At 47.3% G+C, this 16,185-nt stretch overlaps 1 protein-coding gene across 1 annotated transcript in view; it reads right to left on the bottom strand.

The window, feature by feature from the left end:
• WDR43 (WD repeat domain 43) overlaps positions 1 to 16,185 on the bottom strand; it is a 52,373-nt gene that overhangs the window by 6,494 nt on the left and 29,694 nt on the right. Inside the window, exons 15-16 of the mRNA XM_061624959.1 lie at positions 3,858 to 3,971; positions 2,217 to 2,286 (exon numbers count right to left, since the gene is read on the bottom strand). Of these exons, the coding sequence (XP_061480943.1) occupies positions 2,217 to 2,286; positions 3,858 to 3,971 (184 nt within the window). The remainder of the gene's footprint in view (positions 1 to 2,216; positions 2,287 to 3,857; positions 3,972 to 16,185) is intronic.

The raw sequence follows: 16,185 nt of genomic DNA, 5'->3' as shown, positions 1-16,185 counted from the left end.
AGGTGAACAGGAAGGATGAACTTCATGACACGCACGTTGGTCCATGTTGAGTTGGGGTATGGCAGGAACTTGTGGTGGTGACTGCATTTGGGTGAAAAAAGCCAGCATGGCTTGAAGTTGGGAGAGGAAATTCGGGGACGGCAGCAGCCCAGTTGTGGCAGATGTTTGTGCCTGAGTGGCTATTGGAGCAGATGTTTGGGACGGTAAAACGGAGGGAGGCTGGTTAGGCGAAGGCTGAGTGGGGAAGCCAGCAAAATCTTCCTCGTCAGAGGAAGCAGCAGGGGAATGAAGTATATCGCTTATGTGTGCCTGAGTTGCTGTGGTAGTGGTGGGGGTTGGCACAGAGGCATAGCGTGACCACTTTGGTTTGCTATGGCTTAAAAGATGTTTTGTCTTAGCCATTGCTTTAACATGCTTAGACTTAGTCGCCTTAGAGTGTTGCGGCTGGGCTGTTTGTGACATGCCTGGCTGATCTGGCATCATATTGGCTGATTGCGACATGCCTGGCTGTTCTGCCATCTTATATTAACTTGGGTGCAGTACACGGCCACAGAGGGGGCAGGATGTAAAGACCCGAACTGGCACAGTGTACGACCACAGAGGGAGTAGGATACACTGGCAGATGGCTAAGTGCACGGCCACAGAGGGGGCAGGATGCACTGTGGTATCAGCGTTAGAATAATATAGGCTGTATAATATAGGCTGTATTTTAGGCTTGGTACACGGCCACAGAGGGGGCAGGATGTACAAAATATAGTTCAGATTAGTGCTGTAGGCTGGATTTAGGCGTGGTACATGGCCACAGAGGGGGCAGGATGTACAGAATATAATTCGGATTTAATACAAGGCAGCCACTGAAATTAAAGCTCCAGCCCTGATAATACAGTCACAGTAAAGTTGTGTGAGTCAGCCACAGAAATTAAAGCTCCAGCCTTGCTGATACAGTCGCATTAGATTTGTGTGAGTCAGCCACTGAATTAAAGCTCCAGACTTGAGGTACAATCACAGTAAATTTGTGTGTAAGTAAGCCCTGTGTAAGTCTGTCTACAGCCCACATACAACACACATACAGATAGCTTGCAGGGAAGGTATCCATTGGTAAATAAAGTGGTAACAAAAAAGGCGGGAAATTTGAATCCAAACAAAAATGGCGCCCGGAAAAAAGAGCGGGAAAAAATGATCCAAAAATGGCGGAGGGAGAAGAAGCAATGGCGGCCGTCTGGAAACGAACTGGGGGAAGTGCTGCCCAGCACAGTCTCACAGGAGGAGCCGCGGGGCCGATTGCCGCACTTGCGGCTCTAAAAAAAAAACCCCAAGGAAGAGACTGCCGAGAGAAGCCTGTGAGAACCGAATCAACAGGCTCCGGAGAGGTAGGACCCCGGCAGGCTGAAATTAGGAGGTTGGAAAAGAGGCAGGGAGCCGACGTAGAGAACCGCAGTCGTGGTCTCTGCTGAGCTGAAAGGCTCAAAAAACTGGGAAAATTGAAGGGTCGGGAGACGGAGGCAAAAAACGGCGCCGAGCGACGAAGCCGCCACAGCCGCAAGCTCCTGGAGGAGGAAAAAAGGAGGCCGCGAGAGCCGGCTCCAAAGTGAGGGAAACAGCGGGCCAAATCGGGAGCTGCAGCCGCAAGCTCCCGCCTGAAAAGCTAGAGAACCGCAGCCGCGGTCTCTGCTGAGCTGAAAGGCTCAAAAAACTGGGGAAAACGGACCGGTAAGGGAAGATCCCCCCCCAACAATTCTCCAGGAGACACAACGAATTAAAGACAAGACAGAGGAGAGGGAGAAGTGGAATTACAGATAACAACCTCCACACACACACAAGTAGACACAAGAAACTTAGCTAAGCTACGCTATCTGAGAACTTGCTCGTATGAAGGCAAGAATGAACTGGACAGTGGGAGGGGCCTGACGCCCCTAGTCTTGACTTCAAAAACATTCTTACCTTCGCACGATAGGTCGAACTATTACCCGTAGTGATGGCCCACCTCCTATGGAAAATAGCCCAACATGAACATAATAGTAAAACAGATTCAATTACTTAACGCTGATTCAACAATGTGAATCACCCTCACCATGCACCCAATTTCAGCTGAGAAGACTGAGAGGGTATATTTGTAACTCTAAATCTAAAACAAAAGGACCAGGACCTAAATCTGAAGCAAAAGGTCCACACCATGTTTCCTTTTAGGTCCTCTCCACTTAAAACATTTTGCTTACCTTCTTCATACACTAGCTTTGCAGTCTGGTCAACATCAGCTACATCCTGAGCCTGTTCCAATGCAGCAACCTGGAAAGGAATGTGTGGCATCAACAGGGGTTGTAGTACTATTTTCTCACTAAGCCATTCTACCACATGTGCGCGACTTGCAATACTTCATATTATTATATTATTATTATTACTCTTTATTTTTACCCCGCCCTTTTTCCAAAACTGGAACTCAGGGCAGCTTACAAATAAAAACTATACATAGGTAAAAAACATACAAAAATATACAATTAAAATAGAATTAAACTATTCGTAACATTAAAACCATGAAACACACTTAAAATACTAAGACAATTTAAAACATTAAGAATAGGATCATAGAACAATACAACAGACCTTATGAGGTCCTATCTTAAACATCTTCTAGTCCAAAAGCCTGTCGGAATAAAAAAGTCTTTGCCTGCCGACGGAAGGATAGCAAGGAAGGGGCCATTCATGCTTCCCTAGGAAGAGAGTTCCAGAACCTGGGGGCAGCCACCGAGAAGGCCCTATCTCGCGTCCCCACCAATCGTGCTTGCTTACTTCATAGAAAAATGAACTGTGTATAATTAAAAAGACTAACTTAAGCTCTTTGAGTAGTGCATGTGTTGAAAGTTATGATAAAAAAAAAGTGTGGGTATTTTAAATGGTTAAATTAAATTTTTGCAAGCACAACATCGGAATATATCCATCTGTTTAGGAAACCTTTTTAAAAATTGGAAATGTCAATGAATGTGAGAAATTTATCCTTTTTTAAAACTGGAAGCCAATGAATGTGAGAAATTTATCCTTCATTAAGAACTGTATGTTTTTGTAATAAAGAAATAACAACACACTCATCAAAAATACATTTCAAAATATTTCCATAAGAATATCCTTGTTATTCTGTAGTAGTGAGGAATCCTCTGGCATCTTAAAAACTATTGTTATTGTGGCATCAATGTTTGTATACTATGACTCTGTCAGCTGTTCCAAAGTGTTATTCATAGTAGGCTGACACGACATATTGAGGGTTATAGTTCATGAAGCTGACAAAGTGGGCTCTAGGTCAGAAAAGCTTCTAACTCGATGAAATTGTTAGCTTTTAAGGAGTCCAAAAACTCTCCTCCAGAATGTCCAGAAACTACGTTGAGTTCTATGTTGTTGTTCAGACCAGTTTATTACACCCATATGGTCCAGGGAAAAGCTATATTTAGGGGAGAAAATAAAATCCCTGAAACTCAAACCCACACATTAAAATAAATTGCTGTAAGAACTCACACTTTTAAAAGGCATCTCCTTTGCTAGTATCAACTGATGCCTCCCATTGAATCCCAAGTGCTAGTTTCAGCATTATCAATAAAATATTATTCAGCAGCAAATGTAGCAAACTGCAAGTTTGAATTATGTAGGATGACACAAGGAAGCAGAATGCAGTGCCTTTCAAACTTTGAAAAACTTTGTAAGTAGCATATTGAAAACATCAGATTCTTTCTGCATCACACATGAAATCTGCACACTTGGAAAACGAATGAAAATTACCATAGCTTTTGATAATAGACCTCACTCATATGTAACATGCCTCCATTCCTCATTCATACCCTTCCTGTGCCCCAAAACCCACTTCAACTCACCTGGGTGATGATAAGATAGAGTTTCCCATGTAAGCGAGAGAGCTTCTGCAAAGTCTTCACTCTGCTCTCCATTAACTGATACAGCATTCCTAGCTGAGGGACCAGATCTGGCAACTGGGGTTTTTTTTTTGGGGGGGGGGAGGGAGATAGACAGAGAATGGGATAAATATTTCATATCATGTCATCTGCTCTGTCTCTTAGCGATGGGAACAGTTTTAAGAGATAAAACCTTACTATAACCCCAAGGCTTCTGCAATAACAAATATTAGTCACCTCATAGCCAGTGTTGCTCGGGAATTCTAAGAAACCAAAAAATCAGTACAGCTTGAAATCAGTGGTTAAAATCAGTATAGTTTTGAAAGGTTCAGTCTACCATCTTGCTTCAAAATGGCATCCAACCATATCCAAACACAGATGAAAACCTGTTCCTTGATGTTCAGTTTGCTCAACAGCAACTTAAGGTAACCTAAAAAGAAACTTAAAGCAATGTGGTATATATACTTAATGATGAAATGAACTAACAATAAAATCATAAAAATATCATTGAAAGCATTGACAAAGCAAACATGGTATTTCCACCTAACTACCTCGATGGGCTGCTGCTGAGCAAACTGAACCAGGATTGGCGTATCCAATGAAGGCTCATGCATGAGCCGGAATTTGACATTATTTGCATGAGCCCTGACTGGATCTCCTGATTAACAGATGTCAGGAAGCATCATGCAAAATTTGGTTAAGGTATCTTAAGAGGTGTTCAAACGGACAGAACATTAACATATAACTTTACAAAATAAATAGTTGATACAGACTTAATTGCCTAGATCTACTATTAAGCTCTGGTTTGGGTTTGTGACAAAACCAGCTTTGATCAGCCTGGTTGAAGACATGCTGTGAATAATAATAATAATAAATTTAATTTTTGTGTCGCCTATCTGGCCAAAACCACTCTAGGCGACGTACAACATTAAATTCAACAATACATAATAATACAATACATAATAAAATACAGCGCAGTCAACAATAACCATTTTAAAAAGCGGCAGTACAGGGCCATCAATAGACAATTTTAAAACAATATAAGAAATTAGCCCACCCCGGGGACCCCAAAGGCCTGTCCAAAGAGCCATGTTTTTAAGGCTCGGCGAAATGTATCCAGGGAAGGGGCATGGCGAAGATCGAACGGGAGGGAGTTCCAGAGAGTGGGGGCCGCCACTGAGAATGCCCTCTCTCTAGTCCCCACCAACCTAGCTGTTTTCGTTGGTGGGACGGAGAGAAGGCCCTGTGTGGCTGATCTGGTCGGGCGGCTTAGTTGGTGGTACTGGAGGTGCTCCTTCAGGTAAACTGGGCCGAGACCGTATAGGGATTTAAAGGTTAAGACCAACACCTTGAATTGGGCCCGGAAAACAACTGGAAGCCAATGTAGATGAAATAACACCGGCGTGATGTGATCACGGCGGCAGCTGTTTGTAAGCAGGCGTGCCGCCGCATTCTGCACCAGTTGTAGTTTCCGGACCGTTTTCAAGGGTAACCCCACGTAGGTCTTATCAGGATTGAGCTTCAGCCTGTTTCTTCCCATCCATCCACTCACGGATTCCAGGCACTTGGACAAGGTCTCTACAGCCAACTCCGGTGAAGATTTAAAGGAGAGATAGAGCTGCGTGTCATCAGCATATTGGTGACATTACAGCCCAAAACCCCTGATGATAGCTCCCAGCGGTTTTACATAGATGTTAAATAGCATGGGAGAGAGGACAGAACCCTGTGGTACTCCACAAGTGAGGGGCCAAGGGTCTGAAACCTCATCTCCCAATGCTACCTGTTGATGCCTGTCAGAGAGAAAGGAACGGAACCACTGTAAAACAGTGCCTCCTATTCCTAATCCCTCCAGGCGATCTAACAGGATACCATGGTTGACGGTATCAAAAGCCACTGAGAGATCCAGGAGGACAAGAAAGGTGGATTCTCCCCTGTCTAGTGCCCTCCTCATATCATCTACCAGAGCGACCAAGGCTGTTTCTGTACCATGCCCAGTCCTGAAACCCGATTGGTATGGATCTAAATAATCCGTTTCATCCAAGTGTGCTGACAACTGGTTAGCCACCACTCGCTCAATGATCTTGCCCAAAAATGGCAAATTCGAAATGGGGCGAAAGTTGTTCAAAACTTGGGGATCCAAGGAGGACTTTTTTAGAATGGGTTTTATAATTGCCTCCTTGAGGGCCAGTGGCATTACACCCTCCTTCAAGGATGCATTTACCACCGCCCTGATCCCTTCGCCCAATTTCTCCTTGCAGTTCATAAGGAACCATGATGGGCAAGGATCAGTCAGACAGGTGGTAGGCTTCACCGTTGAAAGTACCTTGTCCACATCCTCAGAAGGAAGAGGCCAGAACCGATCCCACTGAACCGAATTGCAACTGGTTAACTCTGGATCCTCTACTGCATCCACAGCGTACGGAATCGAGTTCTTCAGATGTTCGACTTTATCGGCAAAGTGCCTTGCCAATTTGTCACAGGAAGCCTTTGAATGCTCCAAGGGTTCCTGAGCGACTGGACCGACCAGGCTTCGGACCACTTGGAACAGCTTCCTGGGACAGCACTCTGCGGATGGAATAGAGGCAGCAAAGAAATCTTTCTTTGTTGCCTTTATTGCCACCTGGTAGGCAGCTATTGCTGCTCTAACCTGTGTTCGAGCATCTTCAGAGCGGGATTTCCGCCACCGGCGTTCTAGTCGTCTCACCTCCTGTCTCAGACTTCGCAACCGAGGTGTATACCACGGTGCTGTCTGAGTTCTGTTCAGGGGGAGAGGACGTTTCGGAGCCACCCGGTGTAATGCCCTGGTGATTCCCTCGTTCCACTCCGTCACCAGGGTTACGACCGGACGACCTTCAGCAGGTTCCAAATTCCCCAGCGCAGTCAGGAATCCATCCGGATCCATCAGGCGCCTGGGGCGGACCATTCTAATAGGTCCTTTACCCCTGCGGAGGGTGTGTGGCATCAAGAAGTCAAAATTCACCAGATAGTGATCTGACCATGACACAGGAGTGGAAGAAGCCACTCCCAACTTCAGAACACTGCTCTCCTCTTCCAGGACAAACACAAGGTCGAGAGCATGACCGGCTACATGGGTGGGCTCAGTGTTACTAAGGTGCAGTTCCCAGGAAGCCATTGTTTCCAGGAAATCCCGAGGGGCTCCAATGAGAGTGGTCTCAGCGTGTACGCTAAAATCCCCCAGTACTAACAGTTCTGGGGTCAACGTTCGCACATCCGAGATCACCTCCAACACCTCGGTCAGGGAGTCTGCCGTGCAGCGGGGCGGGTGGTACACAAGCAGGATCCCCAGACTGCCCTTCGGGCCCAACCTCCAGTACATGCAATCAACAAACTTGGTCCTTGGGAGCGGAGGCCTGGTGAACATCAAAGACTCCCGATAGATGACTGCCACTCCCCCTCCCCGCCTTCCCACCCTCGGTTGCTGCGCAAAGCGGAAACCTGGCGGACACATGGCCTCAAGAATGGGAGCTGAGGCCTCGTCCAGCCAGGTCTCCGTAATACATACCAGGTCTGCGCACTCATCCAGTATCATATCATGGATGACAGATGTTTTTTGTGTCAGACCTGGCATTACATAGCAGCAATCGAAGGTCGGTAGGAATCCTGCGTCCCCCAGTTAACTTCTGGTTTTGGGCAGACCCAGAACAGGGGATGGGTATTACGCATCTATCCCCTGTTCTTCTGGATTGACATGGTTTGCCCTCAGCATCAGTCCAGCGCCTGCCGCCCAATCTTGATATAACTTGGCCCCCATCCTTCTCTGTTCCATCCCCCCTTGGTTTACACATGCCCCTATCCCCTATCCCAAATGGATGGGGGAGAGTAAGCTTATTGGTTCTTCTAGACCCCTAAGCAGCTTTTGATATAATTGACCATGGCATCCTTCTGGGCTATCTGGGCCAGGTTGGGCTTGAGAGTCATGGTGTTATGGTGGTCTGTGGTTTCCGGGAGACTAAGTCCCAGAAGGTGGTGCTGAGGGATTTTTATTAGACCTGCTAGCTTATGGAGTGCCTCAGGGCTCTCTTCTCTCCAGTGGATTTAGCCCACTGGGTGGTGACATGGGATAGGGCCTTCTCTGTTTGACTCTCCAGTTTTGGAATTTTGTTCCCTGAGACAATGGATTGTGGCACCAGTAAACAGATGTCTGCCCCCAAGTAAAAGCATTTCTTTTCTCGCAGGCCCTAGGGGTTAGAGTGCACTTCTAATTCTTCCTTTTCAATTTGGTTCCTCACATAGATGGACAGATGGGCATGACATTAGGGGAGCCTGGTGGGCCTACTTAGGTGCATGGGTTGGAGATTCCCCACCACTAGGTTAATCAAAGAGAGAGATCATTGTTTTTCATCTCCAGACTGCTGCAGTAGTGTTTTGATTTTTACTGGTTGTTTTATTTAAAAAATGTTTTATTGAGTTGTTCTATATTGGAACCCACCCTGGTATTACTAACATGTGAAGGTCTATAAAACTGATAAAAAAAATAAAATTCATCAATATGGGGATGATACACAACTCTACCCATTTCCATTTGTTCATCCCAAGGAGACTGTGGAGCTCTTCAAATGGTGTCTAGAGGTGGTTTTGGGATGGGTGAGAGTGAACACACTTAAACCTAATCCAGAAAGACTGCTGTATACTTGGATGGGAAATCAGCCTGCCTGAAAATTTACACTGGTCTTGGACAGGGTTGCATTCCTCTTCAAGGTCCAAGTTTGCAGCTTGGGATCCTCCTAGGCTTGGAGTTACCTGACATTGGTGGCTAGCACTGCCTTTTATCAGTTTAGACTGATACACCAACTGCAATGCTATCTAGAGGTGACAGACCTAGCCTCAAGTAATCTATGCACAAGTGATCTCAAGGTTACACTACTGTAACATACTTTACATGGAACTGTCTTTGAAGATGGTCCAAAACCCATCAACCAATGTCAAATGCTGCCACCTGGATGTTGGTGGGGTTAGGATAGTTAGAGCATGTGACACTGAGATTGTAACAGCTATACTGGTTATCAGTGCATTTCTGGGCCCACTTCACAGTAACGATTTTCATCTTTAAAGCCATAAATTGTTTGGGACCTGGTTATTTGAAGGACTACCTACATCCATATCAAAACTTGTTCATTCTTTAATTTCACCTTGGAAGCACTACTCATATGCCCACCACTGCAAATTAGGCTGCTGGGTACAAGGAAGAGGGCCTTCTCAGTGATGGCCCTATGTTAGAGAACTCAATTCTAATGGAGATTAGTATGGCTCCATTGTTGCAAGTGTTCAAATGGGTGTTAAAGACCTATTTGTTCTGAACTGCTTTTTCTTGATTAAGTATATTATACTGATTTTGATAATCTGGTGCTGAATTTTTTTGTTTAATTTTTTATGTAATTATGCCAACACTTATTTATTGCTACTGCTGTTTTACTACTATTTTATTGTTACTGATTCTTAATCCTTCCCTTTTATACTAACTTGCTTAAGGAAACACCTTTCTTACTTCATATTCGTGGACATCTAGCACAAGAACCACATTTTGTCTCTCGGCTCAAGATTTTCCAATGATACTCAGTACTAATATATCCCTTATGAGGAAAGATTGCAGCATTTGGGGCTTTTTAGTTTAGAGAAAAGGCGGGTCAGAGGAGACATGATAGAACTGTATAAAATTATGCATGGCATTGAGAAAGTGGATAGAGAAAAGTTCTTCTCCCTCTCTCATAATACTAGAACTCGTGGACATTCAAAGAAGCTAAATGTTGGAAGATTCAGGACAGACAAAATGGACCATTGGTCTCACCTGAAGGGTGATTTTCATAGGAGGAATGCCATCATGCGGGTTATAGCTCGACCTATCGTCCGAAGGCAAGAATGTTTCTGAAGTCAAGACTAGGGGCGTCAGGCCCCTCCCACTCTCCAGTTCATTCGCAGCGAGTCCAGAGAGATATCTAAAAGTGCAGGAAAAAGGGCCAACTGGCCTACCAGCAAAGACATAATACAATAACAGTATTCAGAATAACATGACTCTAACATAGTGATATAACATTAATAGCAGTCTCGACTTCACTAGTGAATGTAATAAAAAAACCCTAGAAAAGAAATCTAGGTATCCTCCAACTAGGCATCCAAATTTCCTCCAACTGGGGGGTCGTGATGGCATTCCTCCTATGAAAATCACCCTTCAGGTGAGACCAATGGTCCATTTTCCATAGGAGGAATGCCATCATGCGGGATGTACCACAGCAACCCATAACAGGGAGGACCACCCACATCCTAATCATCATTAAGAACCTGTTGCAACACTCGCCTGCCAAAAGAGGCATCAGCAGAGGCATAACGGTCTATTTTATAATGCCTTATAAACGAGTGTGGGTAGACCAAACAGCAGCTCTGCAAATATCAGCAACAGGAGCGTTGGTAGCAAAAGCAGCCGTAGTGGCCGCTGACCTACTGGAATGAGCTATTATACTAGCTGGAACCGGAAGCTTAAGAGACTCATAAGCTAAAGTAATACATGCACGCAACCAGCGGGATAAGGAGGAATTAGCTACTTTATGCCCCATAGACCTTGGATGAAAGGATACAAACAAAGACTCCGTTCGTCGAATCTCCTGGGTCCTGGACAGGTAGGTCTTGAGAGCCCTCCGGACATCCAACGAATGCCAAGCCTTCTTGAGAGGATGGGTAGGATTCGGATAAAATGAAGGAATAACAATGTCCTGGTTGCAGTGGAAAACTGAATTGACCTTGAGACGGAAGGAAGGATCAGTTTTCAGCCTAACAGAGCCCTTGTGAAAGACACAAAGATGGCGAGCAGAAGACAATGCGCCTAGTTCCGAAACTCATCTCGCATAAGTGATCGCGATCAGGAACAGGACCTTGAATAATAAATGTAAAGGCACAGTCCTGAGGGGCTCAAACGGAGGGTGTTGTAAAGCCTGCAGCACCTTTGACAAACTCCATGAGGGAAAACGGTGGACTACAGCCGGTGAATGTAGGGTAGTGCCTCTGAGGAAGCGTTTGATGAACGGATGTGAGGCAATAGGGGTACCAGTGAAGGGCACTGAGAGAATGGACGACAGAGTGGACGCATGTCGACGCCATGTGTTGGATCTGAGTCCCATCATGAGGCCCCTATGAAGATATTGCAGCACCTGTGTATTGTAGCCTGTGAAGGATCGAGGTGCTGAGTCTGACACCACCTGGAAAATGCCACCCAAGTATGTTGATAAATACGAGCAGTGGATGGTCTTCTCGAGGCCAAAATAATGTCAATTACAGCATCAGACAGGCCAGCCGACCTCAAATGTCCCCGTTCAAAAGCCATGCTGCTAGCTTGAGCCAACTGGGATCCTGATGCAATATTGGACCCTGGGATAAGAGGTCTGGCCTGACCGGGAGTGTCCATGGATCCATTACTGACATGGCAAGGAGATCCGAGAACCACGGTCAACGGGGCCAATATGGAGCTATCAGAACCAGTTTGGCCCTCTCGCGCCGCGCCTTCCTCAAGGTTCTGGCTAACAGTGGTATTGGAGGGAAGGCGTACAATAGGCCATCCAGCCACGGTAGCGATAGGGCATCCACCACTTCCGCTGTCATGTCCAGGTATCGCGCGAAGTACCTGGGTAGCTGGCAATTGCGACTGGAGGCAAAGAGATCGACTGAGAAGGCCAAAACGACGCTGGAGAAGATGGAAAACGGTCGGATGAAGCTTCCATTCTCCTGGAAAGACCTGTTGTCTGCTAAGCCAGTCTGCTATCACATTCCAAATTCCTCTTAGATGTTCTGCTTGCAAGGATTGCAGATGTTGTTCTGCCCCGTCGAATATGAGGGAAGACAGGTTCTGCAGGTCGGGACCTGGTGCCTCCCTGTCTATTTAAATGAGATTTGGCACACGTGTTGTCTGTTCGAATGAGGACATGGTCCAAGTGGAAGAGAGACTGAAAATGAAGTAGAGCTAAGTGGACAGCCTTTAGTTCCAGCCAATTGATGCTCTGAGTTTGCTCTGCTATGTTTCAAACTCCCTGAACTAACTGGGAGTTGCAGTGGGCTCCCCAGCCAAGGAGACTGGCATCTGTGGTAATGACAGTCCTGTGGGGTTCTCTGAATGGAGTGCCCTGGGTGAGATGTTGTACCCTTGTCCACCAGCGGAATGACAAGCGCCGTGTGGGACTCAAGGGGATTGCTTGATGATTTGAGCTGGCAATGTCGTGTTGGAACGGTAGTAAGGCCCACTGTAGCTGGCGAGTATGAGCTCGAGAGCATGGCACAATATGGATGGTGGACACCAACATTCCGAGAGCCCTGGCGAGAAGCATGACGTCTGCAGATGTTTTGTGCATCAGAGATCTTGTGATGTCTGTGATAGCCGATATGCGATCTGGTGACAGGAGCACAGTCGCATGCAGGGTGTCCAACATTGCACCTAGATGCTGTAGACGTTGGGTTGGTTGTAGATGGCTTTTGTCGAAGTTAACTAGCCAACCGTGGGCCTCTACCCTGGAAATGTCTATTCCAGCCTCCTCTGGAGGAGCAGAAATCATATGTTGGGAACTCGCGGCCTCATCCCCTGGGCCGCGTTCCTCGAAGGGGCTGAGACGTGCAGTACGAAGTGAAACGTCTAAAAGGTCTGCGCTTGATGTTTCTGACGGTGGCCAAGACAGGCTTTCGAGTGTCCTTAGGGTCAACAAGCACTGCCTTTAGTGCCTCATCGCCAAAAAGTAATGACCCGGCATAAGGTGCCCGTGATAGATTAACTCTGGCGGTAGAGTCGGCCTGCCAGTGACGAAGCCAGGGGGTCCATCGGGCAACAACTTGAGCCGCCATGGCGCGTGCTCCTAGCTGATTCGCGTCCAAGGTGGCGTCGGCCACGAAAGCAGCTGTTTTGCACAATTTTATAAGCGATCTGCACAGAAAAACAGGATCTAGATTGGGATCCTCGATGAGGTCATCCAACCACATCATCGCTGCCCTGGCGAAAATAGAGGCTGATGTAGATGCACGCATAGGAAAGGCGGTGGCCTATGAGTCTTGCGTAAGGCAAAGTCCAGTCTCCGCTCAGTGGCATCCTTTAAATGAGATTCTTCTTCCCTTGGCAAGAGGGATCTGGAAACTAAGCTGGAAATTGGCTCGTCTCTGCCAGGGACGGCCCGTTTGGTAGTAAAGTCCGGGGCCAAAGGATAAAGTCTGTCCGCAATGTTATTAAATCGGCGTGCTTGTAGAGGGTGAGACCATTCGTCCTTGGCCAGTTTAGCGATGGGATCTGGCACGGGCGTTCAGCACTCTGCACGCAAGAGGTTGGTAATCTGAGGCATCGAAGAGGCGATAGGATGTATCCTGCTCATGTTCAGAATGGTCACTCCAGTCGTCTCCTTCGTCTTGCAGCGCAAATGCGGACTCCTCCGCACAAGAGACGTCATCAACAAACCTGCCCCTGGCAATGTCAAACGGATTTGGAGAACATGAAGGATTCGTCTCACTGTGTACAAATTGGTCCCCACTGTGTTGAGGGATAGCGGGAACTTGTGATGGTGACTGTCTCTGAGCGAGAAACAATAGCATGCCCTAGAAGGTGTGAAATGAACTCATGGGACAGCTGCAGTCCCGGAGATGTAGACAGTTGCTCTTGGATAGGCAGAAGTGCGGACGGCCCTACAGGTAGTGAAGAAGAGTAAGCCCCGGGTTGAGTGACTGTTGGCTGTTCAGGAAAACCTGGAAAGTCCTCCTCATCAAAGGAAGCGGCAGGAGAATGAAAGAGGGTAGTTAGCTGTGCACGGGTTGACCCCTCTGGAACTGGAACAGAGACATAGTGAGGCTGCTTGGTTGTGCTGTGGCTGGAAAGATGTTTAGTTTTGGCAACCGCTTTAGCATGCTTATGTTTGACCGCCTTAGGTGGTTTAGGCTTGGTCGCCTGGTTCGTCTCTGGCTGTTGTTTCAGCATGGTTGCCTGGGTTGTCTCTGGCTGTTCTGCCATCATATATATATTAAGGGTAGCAGTACACTGCCACGATGGGGCAGAATGCACTGTTCCGCCATCTTATATTTTCTATGGGTATCAGTACACTGCCACGATGGGGCAGAATGTACAGACCTGAACAGGCTCAGTACACGGCACACGACTGGGGCAGAATGCACTGGCTGATGGCTAAGTACACTGCCACGATGGGGCAGAATGTACACTATGAAAAGTCTTAGTACACGACCAGAATGCACGTCCAGATATCTTGGCACAGTATCCGCAGGTGTGGTACAGTATGGAGCAGAATGTAATATTTGCACAGCTTTGCACAGTATCAACAGCTCTGGTACACGGCCACGGATGGGGCAGAATGTACAGATCAAACAGCTTTGCGTGGTATCAATAGCCTTGGTACACGGCCACGGGTGGGGCAGAACGTACAGTTCAAACAGCTTTATATAGTATCAACAGCCTGGTACACGGCCACGGATGGGGCAGAATGTACAGTTCAAACGGCTTTGTATATTATCAATAGCCTTGGTACATGGCCACGGATGGGGCAGAATGTACAGTTCAAACAGCCTGGTATAGTATCAACCGCCTTGGTACACGGCCACGGATGGGGCAGAATGTACAGTTCAAACAGCCTTGTAAAGTATCAACAGCCTTGGTACACGGCCACGGATGGGGCAGAATGTACAGATCAAACAGCTTTGTATGGTATCAACAGCCTTTGTACACAACAGCCTTGGTACACGGCCACGGATGGGGCAGAATGTACAGATCAAACAGCTTTGTATGGTATCAACAGCCTTTGTACACGGTCACGAATGGGCCAGAGCCAGCAGCAGTAGCAGATTTAATAAAGGAATCTTGTATAGTAGCAAGAGCCTCTGCACACTAAGATCGATCAGCCTGGTGCACAGTCAGTGTAGTATTAATAGTCTTAATGAAACAGTCACAGGTGCACAGTCAGTGGAGAGAAGAGATTATACTGGTTCAGATAGTAGCAGTAATCGAATAGTTGCCAGGACCAGCAGCAGTAGCAGATTTAATGGAGGAACCTGTGAAGACTATAGGATCCTATCTGGAACACACACACAAAGGGCAGGTCACACAGTGGGAGCTGACAGAAGGCCTGGGCTCTGCTATCCATAGCCCGTGGAATAGAGACCCCCCTTTGCAATACTAATGGGCTAGCAGAAGGAGCGGGAAAAATTGACCAATCAGAGAAGGCTTGTGGAGATGAAGAAGCAATGGCGGTCCCCTGGGAGCACCAGCGAATGAAAAAACGGCCTCCAATTTAAAAAGGAGACGCTCTGGAGCCGCGGGGCTGAAAGGCTCGATCGCGGCTGTAAAAGCCAGGGAAAAGAGTCTGCCAGAGAGGCAAGACGGCCAGCAGAATCCCCTAGTGATTGTAGGCTTAGGGAGACTGAGTAAGCCGCAGCCGCAGCCTGCGGGCGACTGGCGCGGCGAGATTTAAAGCTGCTGCAGAGCGAGCTGGGGGAGGTGGGGCAGTGATAGTATGAGGAGCCGCAGCTGCAGGCTCTAGGCATAAACCGCCGCGACGGAAAAAGCCGTGGTCGTACCGGGAAGGCGGCGACCCAGACGGCCAGGAACAAAAGATAAAAGGAAGCCTCAAGGGCAGGCTCCTGTGGGGGACGTGACTTCGAACGGGCACGAAAACAAGCGGTGTGGAGAGGCCGGGAGCTGCAGCCGCAAGCTCCCGCCTGAGAGAAGAGAAAACCGCGGCCGCGGTCTCTCTGAGAGCCGTTAGGCTAAAACCTGGGGAAAAGGCAGAAAAACGGCCCGGGCAAGGGAGAAACCCCCCCAAGGATTCCCCAGGAAAATGAAACAAACGATGTGAAAAACAAGACAGAGGGAAGGGAACTGTGAAACACACAGACAACAAAACTTCCACACCCTGTCAGACAAATACACAAATGACTTAGCTAGAAGCTACGCTATCAATATCAAACTTGTTCGGTACGAAGGCAAGAATGAACTGGAGAGTGGGAGGGGCCTGACGCCCCTAGTTTTGACTTCAGAAACATTCTTGCCTTCGGACGATAGGTCGAGCTATAACCCGCATGATGGCATTCCTCCTATGGAAAAGGAAGTACTTCTTTACTCAGCGCATAGTTAAACTATGGAATTTGCTCCCACAAGATGCAGTAATGGCCACCAGCTTGGATGGCTTTAAAAGAAGATTAGACAAATTCATGGAGGACAGGGCTATCAATGGCTACTAGCCATGATGGCTGTGCTCTGCCACCCTAGTCAGAGGCAGCATGCTTCTGAAAACCAGTTGCCGGAAGCCTCAGG

This window comes from Rhineura floridana, chromosome 4 (assembly GCF_030035675.1).
Source record: "Rhineura floridana isolate rRhiFlo1 chromosome 4, rRhiFlo1.hap2, whole genome shotgun sequence".
NCBI lineage: Eukaryota > Metazoa > Chordata > Lepidosauria > Squamata > Rhineuridae > Rhineura > Rhineura floridana.
The sequence above is the reverse complement of the archived record's forward strand: the minus strand, read 5'-3'. Positions and strand labels throughout refer to the sequence as shown.